Source organism: Mesoplodon mirus (assembly GCF_964341445.2).
Source record: "Mesoplodon mirus genome assembly, chromosome: 11".
NCBI lineage: Eukaryota > Metazoa > Chordata > Mammalia > Artiodactyla > Ziphiidae > Mesoplodon > Mesoplodon mirus.
Window position 1 is genome coordinate 79,605,528 of NC_138987.1, and position 12,854 is coordinate 79,618,381.

At 31.6% G+C, this 12,854-nt stretch overlaps 1 protein-coding gene across 4 annotated transcripts in view; it reads right to left on the reverse strand.

The window, feature by feature from the left end:
- The window catches only part of CCDC91 (coiled-coil domain containing 91), a 401,471-nt gene that overhangs the window by 264,298 nt on the left and 124,319 nt on the right, over positions 1 to 12,854 (reverse strand). For all 4 annotated transcript variants that reach the window (XM_082636831.1, XM_082636829.1, XM_082636828.1 and 1 more), the window contains exons 4-5: positions 1,704 to 1,864; positions 581 to 784 (exon numbers count right to left, since the gene is read on the reverse strand). In XM_082636831.1, the coding sequence (XP_082492957.1) occupies positions 581 to 784; positions 1,704 to 1,864 (365 nt within the window). The remainder of the gene's footprint in view (positions 1 to 580; positions 785 to 1,703; positions 1,865 to 12,854) is intronic.

A 12,854-nucleotide genomic window follows, 5' to 3' on the forward strand; every position in this document is an offset into this window, starting at 1 on the left:
TCAAACACTGATATAACACTAACACTGCTATAACACTAAAATTATTCGTGCTAATGAATAAATAAAAGCATCTAAACTAATTGTAAACAACACTCTACCTCTACCTATACTTTCTATAAATTTGCTAAGGTCTTTTTATAGAGATATTTGTAGGAAACAGGAATGAGAACACATAAATAATTTACTAAAATAGCTGTATTTCTAAGTAATCTTGTCAAATATCCCCTCATGTCTGACTTCTCATAGGGACAAATGAATATTACAAATCTTCTAACCTACGTAAGAAATACAACACTACCTGCTTTCAGAGTAAATAAAAATAAACCAGAAGGAAAGCATTCATTAGCGAAAAAAAAAAAATCTAGTAAAAGACTTCATATCTTTAAAAGTACACCTTTAAAACTAGAAATTTCTTATCAAAGACTTTTGTAAGAGATAAGCTTGTATGACTGATTTAAACCTACAGCCAAGGAGCATAATAGCTTTTCCACTGCTGAATTTTTAATCAGAAGTTGGGATTATATCATATTTCCAGTATCTGCAATTCAAACATTTATTTTTTAGGCAAATGTAAATATACCTTTTTAATTCTCTGTTTTTCTTCTTCAGATACTTTGAGTTTCATCTCCAGACTTGAAATTTTCTGCTGAAGCTGTATGTTTGATACATTGGCTCCAGGATCCTCAGAATCAGCCACAAGAGCAATTGTTCCATTACTTTTCTCCTCAGTTAAACCCAACGGAAAAAGTGAGATATCCAGATGAGTGTGTGTTGATTGCTGAATCTAAACCACATTAAAAAAAAAAAAAAAAAAAAAAAACACAAGAGGGGAAAGTTTACACTGCACCAAGAAGGAAAACATCCAAAGGGCACCAGAAACCACATTTGGAAATTAAGTTGTAGCAAAGGTTCCGAAATTATTTCACCCTTTAAGTAAATCAACATAAGACCTCAAACTATTACAACAACCTGATCTTTGCAATAAGAAACAAAATTTTCTGTAAACTTCAGAGTCTAAAAGCATTTATTATTTTCCAAGCAAAGCATTAAAAACTTAAAACTTTTTCTTGAGAGTGTATAATAAGTATAAATACATCTGATACCAGTTCGTGAATTTAGACATACACTCAGAATTTGTTTATATACTAAGTTATAAATCAGATTTTAAAATTTATCAATAACCATTAATTGATCATCACTTTCTAGTAAAGATAACGGGTGACTCAAGATTGTATATAGCACTTTGGAAATCTGGAGTAACTCCAGCATCTAGCACAAGGCCTGAATCGATAAATATTTGAATGAATAAACGCTATGACCGCTGTGTTTTTGGTTTTACTCTAAAATTGAAATGAACATTCTAATACTTGAAAACATATGGTAAGCTTCCCTGAGAAGAGAAATAGTTTTTTTGTAATTATTTTCCTTTTTGAAGTTCACAATCTGCAATGCAAAACTAAGTCAACTTTAATAAAACATATTTGGTTTTCAAACCGTATTTTGGTAACTAACACTGCTTAAATACCTTGCAATTGTGCCACAAAACAAACATATTATTCAGTTTTTAGAATTCTAGATATTAACCTCAAAGTTAGAGGATCTACAGGAGGGAAAAGAAAAAGGAAATCAGGAAATCTTCAATTAAATCAGTATGCAATTTTTTTAAGTAGGCAAAGTTCCTATAAAAATATGCTTGTCTTTACCTGTGCTTTAGGAAAAGTTTGACTGACAGTGCTGTTGTCTGCATGTGTATTCTCTGGTGATGAAATGATGGGCTCAGAAGAGAGGCAGCCAACAGAAGGAGAAGTGTGGTCATGGTCCAATACAATCTCAGGAGAGGCTGGAGAAAGATGGACTCCAGATACTAAAGAAAAACAAACAAAACAAAACAACACAACAAAAGGATCATTAAAGGGAAAATAAAGAACAGGCTGAAGGGAAGAAAGAGAGTAGAGGGAGGGAAAGAAAAAGGGGTAAGGAAAGTAAAAGCAGTGAGGTAGAAAATGAGGATTCTATGACTATTTTTCAGGGATTTTTATCTGACATCTAAAACTAGTGTTTCTAAATTGAACAGGACATTTCCATGTGAGACCCAAGCAACCAAAACAACTTAATAATGTCTTAATGTCTACATACTAACACATTACCATAAGGGGTGCATTTGCAACTCAGAGAAATTATTCAAATGTATTATTTACCTATTCAATTAGTTAAGAAAAAGCACTAGCATGCCTACCAGTGCCAAACACAGGCACTAGGTACTGAGGAGACAGCAATGAGCAGGACATGCATCCATGTACTCAGTGACCTTATGACCCAGGAGGCAAGTCAAATGAAATACTTATTACAATAAAGCAAGCTAAGGGGAAGAACAATGACGTTAAAATAGCTAATCCACGGTCTCTGTGTTAATTTCTTCTTTTACAACAGCAAAAGATTTTTCATGTTAAAGTCAATTTTAGTTTGTTTCCACAAACAAATAATGTTGAAATGCAACTCTGTAATTAGTTTCACAACAAAATATTATTAGATTGTGATTAGGGTTCAAATACAAAGGTCACAAAAGGAAAGCCAATTCCAAACATGAAATAAGACAAAAATATTGATGATGGCAAAATAAACAGATTACTTTATTTTCAAACGTCCTTTCTAAAAATTCAAACGCATTTGTATTGTGTGTTTTAAAGCTTAAGAAGAGTAACTAAATCATTTTTAACAGTAATTCATTTATACGTTTTGACTTTCTAAATTATAAAGACCTTTATTCCACATTGGCATCAGTAGCAACGTCAGTGAAGTTCTACCATAAATTCTGGAAGGCAGCTCACAATGGAAATTGCATTTTTCCCTGAAGAAAGACATCTATAAGGTCATTAGGTATTAACAAACTAAGGAATGTATCAATTTTTTATTGGTACCATATAGGATTATTTAATTATCTTATATACACTTTCATTGTGTAGCAGTATTGTGTTTTTCAAATACTATGTGCCACACTGGATAAAGTATTGTAGCTCCTCCCACAAGCATTTCACTATTTTAACTAAAATACAGAAAACTGGAATTTCAACCCATGTTTGTACTTTATATATCTTTTTCAGAAATTTTTGCTAATCTTCACTATTCTATATGCTAACAGATTTCCCTAAAATGTCAAAATATTCTAACTTCTAATTCTAAATTACAATTATACCAAAAATATTACTAATTAATTTTTAAAGGAATGAAAATAAGTACTATAGTATAGTAAAGAGGAATACAGCCTTATGATTAAGAGCACAGACTCTGAAATCATATTGCCAAAGCAAGTGTACAACATCTGGCAAGTTTACTTAACTTCCGTCAGTTTCCTCATCTGTAAAACTGGCATAGAGGTGCTGATGAGGTTTTAAATGACTAAAATATGTAAAGCTTTTAGCATTGTGCTGACATTATTTTCATCATTATTTCAAAGATTGTTAAAGTTTGTTGGACAAGTATGTTTTACTTCCAGGCATAAAGGGTATGTGTGACTACGATCCTATGTTCAAGAAACTCTTAAAAATATCATTCTGATCCACCACCTGAACATTTTAACATCTCTTTATGTTATTCACATTTATAGCCATAATCTAAGACAAGATGTCGTGTTGTCATGAGTTAAATTCTCATTCTGTAACATTACATGTTCAAGTATGTCATATTAGGAAAAGAAAGAGGGAAAGAGGCTAGAATAAAGGAAGGAAGGGAGAGAAAGAGAAAGGAAAGAAAAGAGATAAATAAGGGGAAGGCAAAGGGAGAGGTGGAGGGAGGAAAGTAGGGGGTGGGAGGAGGCCCCCTCACCCTCACACTTTCCACTAGTTACCACTATCATACCTTCCCTTCATAACCAGATTTCTTGTCTCCATTTGCTTCTCCCTCACCCAACCCTCATCATGCCACTAGACCCACTTTTTATGATATTAATTTTCCTTTCAGGTATTATTAAGTCAAATGAACACTTCTTATTTTATCTTCCTTTAGTTCTCCAGAGCACATAATACTAATGAATCTCCCTTTTCCTTGAAACTCTTCCCTTGGCACCTGTAAGCCACTATATACTAAATTCCTCCTAACATTTTAACTTTTTTTTTCTTGTTTCCTTTTCAGGCTCTTTTCCACTCAGTCTTAATTTCATTGTTTCCTACACCCTCTGATCTTCTCAGTGTTCACATTATTCTTACCACTTTCAGAACCCATTATTTAAATTATCACCTATAAGCTAATGACACCGAAATTCACATTTCTAGCACAAACCATTCTACAGACCTCCAGATCCATATGCTCAGCTAACTACCAGACAGTCCATTTAGCTGTCTAGTACATTCATCAGACTTACCCATCATCTTACATAAACCTGCTTTGCTTCATGTTAATGGTATCTCAATGAACTATTTGCCCAAGCCAGAAATGATAACACCAAGTGTCAACTTCACTCCAGTCACACTGTGCTACTTACTGTTCCCTGATTATGCCATACTGTTCAGTACCTCTCTGACCTCACAATATTACTGCCTAAGTAAAAGCCATAGCTGTGGAATCAGAAATGGATTCAAATTTGAACAATAACAACTTACTTGTTATGCAGCAAATTATACAAACCCCACTAAGCCACAGTTTCCTCTTCTGAAAGTGGTGAAATAATGCCAACAAACTTTTCCAGGAATCTTTTCACCTACTCCGTTACCCATCCAACCACAATACAACTTTAATTTTCCACTATCAAGATATTATAGATTTCTAAGAAATAATAATAAAAACATTACATATCTATTGGATACATTTAAAGCAGTTTAGAAAAAAAATCTAGATCCTTGAACACTTCAATCAATCTAAAAAATGAATTAAATTTCCATCTCATAAACTAAAATACGAATAACACAGAAAACTTTAAAAGCACATTAATAAAATAATAAAGATAATGCAGATGTCAAAGATTAAGAAAATAAAGCAGATCTAATTAATCAAAATCCTGAATTTCTAAGAAAATCAAATAAAACGGTAGTTAATTTATTAACAATAAAAGGAGAAAAGTACAAATAGATAAATTAAGTGACAAGGGTAACATAATAATTAAAACAGAAGAATTTTTTTAAATCATAAATCCTCTAAAGACTTCTAAGTAAATAGGTTTGAAAATTCTAGATAAAATGGGCAATTCTCCACAGAAACATAGTTTATAAAAGTTGATTGGATTAAAGCTTAAAAATTCTTTAAAAATATATAATTTCCTTGGGGAAAAAAGAAAATTATGAGGCAACTACCCTATAGATAAAGCATTTCAAGAGGATTTCTAACAAAAATTCGAAAAATGAATAATCCCTATGCTCTAAAATTATTACAGAGCATTGAAAATGAAGGGAAACTTCATTAGCATTACATAACATTAACATAACATTGATAGCTAAGCCTGATAAAGACAATACAAAAACAGAACAATTAAAGATTTTTAGAGTATTGCTTAAAAATAATTAGGTAAAAGTTCTAAATAAAATATCAGTAAACAAAATCTAACACCATATTGAGAAAACGATATGCAATGAATGAGTCAGATTTGTTCCAGGAATGCAAGGTTGGCTCACTATTAGGGAATTCATTAATATAACATTCCATATTAATAGACTTAAAGAGAAAAATAGCATAACTAGCTCTAAGGCTGAAAATGCTTTTGATAAAAATCAAACACCTGTATCTGTTAAAAAAAAAACACTCAAACAAATAGAAATTGATGCATACTTTCTTAAGATAAAACATATAGACCTCAATCCTAAAGTCAGCATGTTAATTAATGAAAAAAATCTACAGGTGTTTCCTCTAAGATCAGGAATAATATAAGGATGCCTACTATCTCCAAACCACTTAACACTGCACTCACTAAAGCAATGTGGTTAGACAAGAGAAATTAAATGGAAGTGTAAAAGTAAGAAAAGGAGGAAAACTACACCTCATGTTCCGACTAACCCAAACAATAAACACATTCGGTAAAGTAGCAGGATATTAACTTAATGAACAGAAATCAATAGCATTCATATGTAAAAACAATAACAATTTAGAAGATATCATGGTAGCAAAAATATTATTTTCCATAGCAACAAAGAAGATAAAATACTTAAGAATAAAGTTAGCAAGAAACATGAGGAAACCTTTAAAACATTTCTGAAAGACTCAATGGTAGACCTGAACAAAGGTAAAGACCCTTGTAATTGGATAGGACAACTAAACATCATAAAGATGCCAATCCTCCCTTAGTTAATTTATAGGCCTAATAAAATTACAATAAAAGTAAATAAGCTTTTTTTATAATGGAGCTAGACAAATGGACATTAAATATCACATGGAAAAAGTAAAATGCAAAAACGTAAAAAAGAAAAAGTATAAGGAGGATACTCGACCCTCTTATTCAAATAAACTAAATTAAACTATAGTAAAACATACTACTAACCTTATTAAGATATACTGTAGTAAATTATGTTAAAACAAACAATAAACCTTTTATAATTAAAACAGTGTATTTATTTGGTGCAGCAATAAACAGATCACAAGAGTATACCAGAAAGTCCAGAAGTAGAGCCATGTATATGTGAAACTTAAGTATATGACAAAAGTGGCATTTCAAATTACTGAGGTAAAGATGGGCTTGTTAATAAACAGTGCCTTAACAACTGATTAGCCATTTGGAAAAATCTGAAATTTGACTCATATCTCACATTAATAACAAACCAAAAAAAAGCTACAACTGGATTAAAAAATAAGACCATATAAGTATAAACAAAAATATGAGATAATGTAAGTACATTATCCTGGGTATATGAAATGCCTTTCTAACTATGACTCAATTCCAGACACAGTCAAATAAAAGACTGACAAATCTGACTACAGAATACATAAAAACATTTTGTCTGTCAAAAATTACCTTAAATAAAATCAAAAAACAACTGACAAACTAAAAAAAAAGATATGTTAATATATATCACAGATAAGGACTAATATTCCTAATATATAAAGAACATTTAAAACTTGGGGGGGGGAAAGACTGAAAAATATGCCTATAGAATAACGGGCAAAAAATGTGAACAGACAATTCACCAAAAAGAAAATATACAAATAGCCCTTAAACACATGAAAACACACAGACACATGCATCTACTTGTTTGTTATAAAGGAAACATAGGAAGGATGAAGCCAAAACTAGAGAGACTGATAGGTGGAGGAGAGGTAGAATGAAGTGGAAAGACAGAAGAAATGAATTGTGGGAAGTATCTCTCTTCTCTGAGTGTAGTTTTGTAATATGGTTCTGAGTTTTGGAACCACATTAATGTTTCACATACTCAATAAAATAAAACTAAAATCAAGAGGCAGGGGAATAGGAGAATAGAATCCTAAAATGGAATACGAAGAACAGCAATTGAACCATATTTCAAATAAATAATATAATCACATTAACTAAGGAATGGGGGTGGAGGGTAAAGGGCAAGAACCAACCTAGGTTACTTTGGAATGCAGTATTTTGGCTATATTGCCTCAGCAAAAGAACAAAAAGAACACTAAATAAATAATGAGAAGCAGAAGAGGAAAGGGAAGAAAAAAGGAGAGAATGAGGAGGAGGGAAAGAATAAAGATAAAGCAAACATTGTAAAATGTTAACATTTGAAGAAAGTGGATGAAGGGTACATAGGAATTATTTGTCTATTTCTTGTAGCTTTTCTGTGAATCAAAATAAAAAGTCAAAAGGAATGAGCAAAAAAGAAAAATAGAAAAGAAATCACTCATGAGGGGGAAAATAGCTTGTCTCAACAAAAGTCTCCCCTATGCAAAACTGCTGAATACAGACTTGGTATCACTGAAAACATATGTAAGAATACTCCTAGCAGGAATGTCCATAACAGCAAATAAGTGACAACACCTGAATACCTGCTGACAGTCAAATGATTAAATGAGCTGTGGTAATATTAATAATGTTCTAATTAATAAATTAGAATATTTTATATCAGTGTAAGTAAAAGAAATATATGTATATGCAACAACACGGGTAAGTCCTGCAAACATAAATTTGGGTGAAAAAAAGAAAACTGCAGGTGTGGTTGCACAGTATTAACCCATTTTTACAAGGCACATAAACAAGCAAAACTCTTCAGAGATATACATATATATGTACACATATATATACAACAATTTTTTTTTTTTACAAAACAAGGAAACTGGAACAAAAATTTAAGCCAGAGGTTCCCTCTGGGGGAAAACACAGGGATAGGACAGAAGAGGATTATTAGAGTTGGTCATGTTCTAGTTCCTAAGTTAAATAGTAGATTCATGAGGCAAATTTTTAAATATAACAAAGAAAAAAATAATTACACATGCTTAAAAATATAATTCTGAAGACCTCTTGTTTCATTGCCCTTCCTGGTTGTAGTACTCAAACTCCATGAGCTATACTATCCCACTGATCAAAATCTGCTCTGGGTAAATAAGAGAGGAAAAATGTCTAATCCAAACTAAAGACTAATAGGGACCAACTAGTGTACTCAAAGAAATGATGCTTTTGTGAAAAGATGTCAAGAATCTGCAACAGACCAGTAAATATTAGATTTGGAGGTAAAAGCCTTAATCATATCAAAACTTATTCCAGACATAAGGAAAGCTGAACCTAAAATGACTGGAATTTACATATACTTTCAACTTATGAGACATTAGTGAAATTTTCAGGAATTTTTTTTAAATTTGGTAATATAAAGGTTCACTGAACATATTATAATCCACATCCTATTTTAAAAATAAAATGAGAGGACTTCCCTGGTGGCGCAGTGGTTGAGAATCTGCCTGCTAATGCAGGGGACACGGGTTGGATCCCTGGTCTGGGAAGATCCCACATGCCGCGGAGCAACTAAGTCCGTGAGCCACAACTACCGAGCCTGCGCATCTGGAGCCTGTGATCCACAACAAGAGAAGCCGCGATAGTGAGAGGCCCGTGCACTGCGATGAAGAGTGGTCCTCACTTGCCACAACTAGAGAAAGCCCTTGCACAGAAACGAAGACCCAACACAGCCAAAAATAAAAAAATAATGAATAATAAATTAATTAAAAGAAGGCACAACATTAAAAAAATAAAAAATAAATAAAAATAAAAATAAAATGAGAAAACAAATGAGTAGTGCTGTGGAAGAAAAGAGAACATATAAATGTATTACCCTCTAAATGGAAACTAGATTTTTCAGTTAAGCCTCTAAAGTTTTTCCCTGTGCTATAAGTCACACTATCCAATAACAGTAACTCACCCTAAAAAAAGAAAATCCACATTCATAAATATTGTCTACATATACATACCCTAAATATAATTTAGTAATAAAGATAGTATATATGTTTATACATGTTTGTTTAACAATGGGAATTTTTAAGCTTAATAATGAAAATTACAAAATCCAATATGTAAAATATAATTATCTTCTCATCTAGAAGAGAAGTTACAATTTTTAATGTTTCAAACTGCTACAGTATTCTTTGGTCTATTAAAAGTTGCCTGGTGTCAGTCTATGCCCAAAATCTTTAAATTCAGAAGATAAGCATACTCAACAGCACCAATTTCCGTAAAAATTTAGCCAACGCTTTTTAAGGAGTAGAAATCTAAAAAATTTTGTTTCTTTGGGTATTTTGTTTCTTTGCTTTCTTTTAGTCTTAAGCAAGTGTACAGACACAATTTGTTTCATTTCAAATGTGAAATCCTTGGTTTTGTAAGACTTAGAGGATACAAGGTCATCATATGTTCCTTTAGAGCTATAAAGCTAACTAAAAGTGCACTGAATAGCACTTCTTCATCTCTAACTTTGTAATGGTAATTAGCATAGTCATTGGGCATATCATTTTTCATTGACAGACCTCTTCTAAAACACAAAAAAAGCACACTAAGTCAGAACACCACACAAGCAAAGAAGCACCAAGTTTCCAAATAGTATGCAATTTTTTTCCCAGTAATTCTGCCTGTGGTCAACTCTGCTTTGTTTACATAAGCATAATAACTCTTATAAAGTCTAAACAAGAAACAGGTGAAAATATCCATGTACTTTTAACTATACCCAAGGAAATCTGTTTATATCTGTTAATAGTTAATTCAACAGGAGAATACCAATACAGTGATAATGATTTTTACAACTTTTAACTTAGAAAATATTTTTGATGTTTAATTTCCATTTAAAGATTCTCTTACCTAGCCCAGACTCCCTTTTTCAACATTCTTTCATTTATATGAAAAACAAAGAATATGTAAGAATTGAAGAAGATCTAAACAGTATATCTAAATATGAAGATCTGTTAGTAAATACAAAATAAATGGATGAATTTTTTTTATCTGACAAAAAACAAGGTAAAAGTCGCTGTTTAGAAAAGTATTACCTCTCTATAAGAAAGCTTCCCTATAGGAAATGCCCTTTGACTAATAATTTAATGGATAAATATAATTCAATGGATTCAAGATATATCTAGGATACCTAGGTTAGAGATTTAAAGAGAAATATATAATAGCTTTAAAAAGATTTGAGGCAGGATCATAAGAAACAGAAATGGTCACATTCTTAATAAAAGAGGGATCACATGATTGATTAAATTACCACCATTTTAGTTATTTTTAATTACCTTCCAGAGTATTCTTGTACAAATAAAGGCTCCCTCTCTACTTGATTCTTTGAGGAATAATAGTGCTTCCCTAAGGGCTGTTTAGGCAACACTATATACCAAAAATTTTAGTGAGCAATTTTTAGAATTACACAAATGACTAAAGAAACTATGTTTTAATTTCTAAAAGAGACAGGTAGAGGTAAAGTCCTCATAATCCATTGCTAGCATGGCCAACAAAAAATCATATGATATAAATATAACTTATGAACAGGAAAAGAAAAAACTGTGCTATTTAAATCACCACTGCTTCTTTATTATCATACCAGGAAGAAAATCCCACAGCACCCCAAAAAATAAATAAAAATAAAAACAGAAACTAACAAAATATAGACAGCATTGTATAATGAGTCTAATAAGTTTAAAGAATATGGAAGAAATCTTTCAAAATCATATATCTTAGGCCAAGTTATTATCTAAAATCTGAGATTTTCCTTTTTTTAATCTCTTGCTCATAGGCAAACATAGGCAAGTTCTAAGCAATTTCCCAAGAGGAAGAAAAAAATGCTATCACAACTTAAGTTAAAGTAATATGTTAAAGTGATGTGCTAAGGCAGTTTTTGGTTCCTCAGTCTATGGAAACTGAATTCTTATGACTTCTTTTAGATACCAAAAGCAAAGGCAACTAAAGCAAAAATAACCAAGTGGGACTACATCAAACTAAAACCTACTAAATGGGAGAAAGTATTTGCAAATCATAATCTCAAAAGGGCTTAATATCTAAAATACATAAAGAACTCATATAACTCAACAGCAAAAAAAAAAATCTGATTAAAAAATGGGTAGAGGATCTGAATAGATATTCTTCCAATGAAGACATACAGATGGCCAATAGGCATACTGGCCATCTGTATGTCCAAAAGGTGCTCAACATCACTAATCGTTAAGGAAATGCAAGTCAAAACCGCAATGAGATATCACCTGTTACAATGGTTATTATCAAAAATACAAGAAATAACAAGTGTTGGTGAGGATAGGAAGAAAAGGGGACCCTTGTGAACCACTGGAGGAAATGTAAATTGATGCAGACACTATGGAATACAGTATGGAAGTTTCGCAAAACATTAAGAATAGAACTACTGTATGATCCAGCAGTTCTACTTCTGGGTATTTACCCAAAGAAAACAAAAATACTAACTCATAAAGATATATACACCCCATGTTCACTGCAGCATTATTTATAATATCGAAGCTAGGAACACAAATTTAGTGTCCATCAATGGATAAATGGATAAAGAAAACATAATACACATACACAATGGAGTATTATTCAGCCATAAAAAAGAAGGAAATCTTGCCATTTGCAACAACATGGATGGATCTTGAGGGCATTATACTAAGTGAAATAAGTTAAACAAAGACAAATACCTTATGCTCTCACTTATGTATGGAACCTAAAAACAAACAAATGAGCACATGGATAGAAGCAGAGGGCAGGAGTGGACAAAGTGGGTGAAGGGGTTCAAAAGGTACAAATTTCAAATTATAAAATAAATAATCATGGGGATATAATGTACAGCATTGTGACTATAGTTAATAATACTGCATGGTATATTTGAAAGTTGCTAAGAGAGTAGATCTTAAAGGTTCTCGTCACAAGAAAAAAAAATGTATAACTACGTATGATGATGTTAACTAGATTTTATTGTGATCACTTTTGCAATATATACAAATATTACATCATGATGTTATAAGCATGAAACTAATATAATGTTATATGTTAATTATACCTCAATAAAAAATAAAAAAGAAACTTAAAACTTTATTTTAAATCTCATTACAACATGATGAGACACCTAAGGGAGACAAAGTGTTTGTGGTCTTTTGGGGACTCCTTTATTTATCTATACATTCATTCAAAACACAATTATAGAGTACCACTATATTCAAGACACTATGCAATGAAAGATACAACACAAATCCTTTACATTGGAAGATTTATCCTGAGAATATCACATTGGTATTAAAATAATATATAAATGAATCCTTAGTGGTTAAATATTTATAGTAAGACTTGCCATTGTTTGTAAAGTTGACATCACTGTTGGGACATCTCAAATATCAAATGATTAAAATAAAACACTAGTATGCTGCACATACTAGGTGTTTAATAAACTAATCTACTCTGGAGAATTTATTTAGACATTTCTTGGAAATAGTGTATATTAATATTT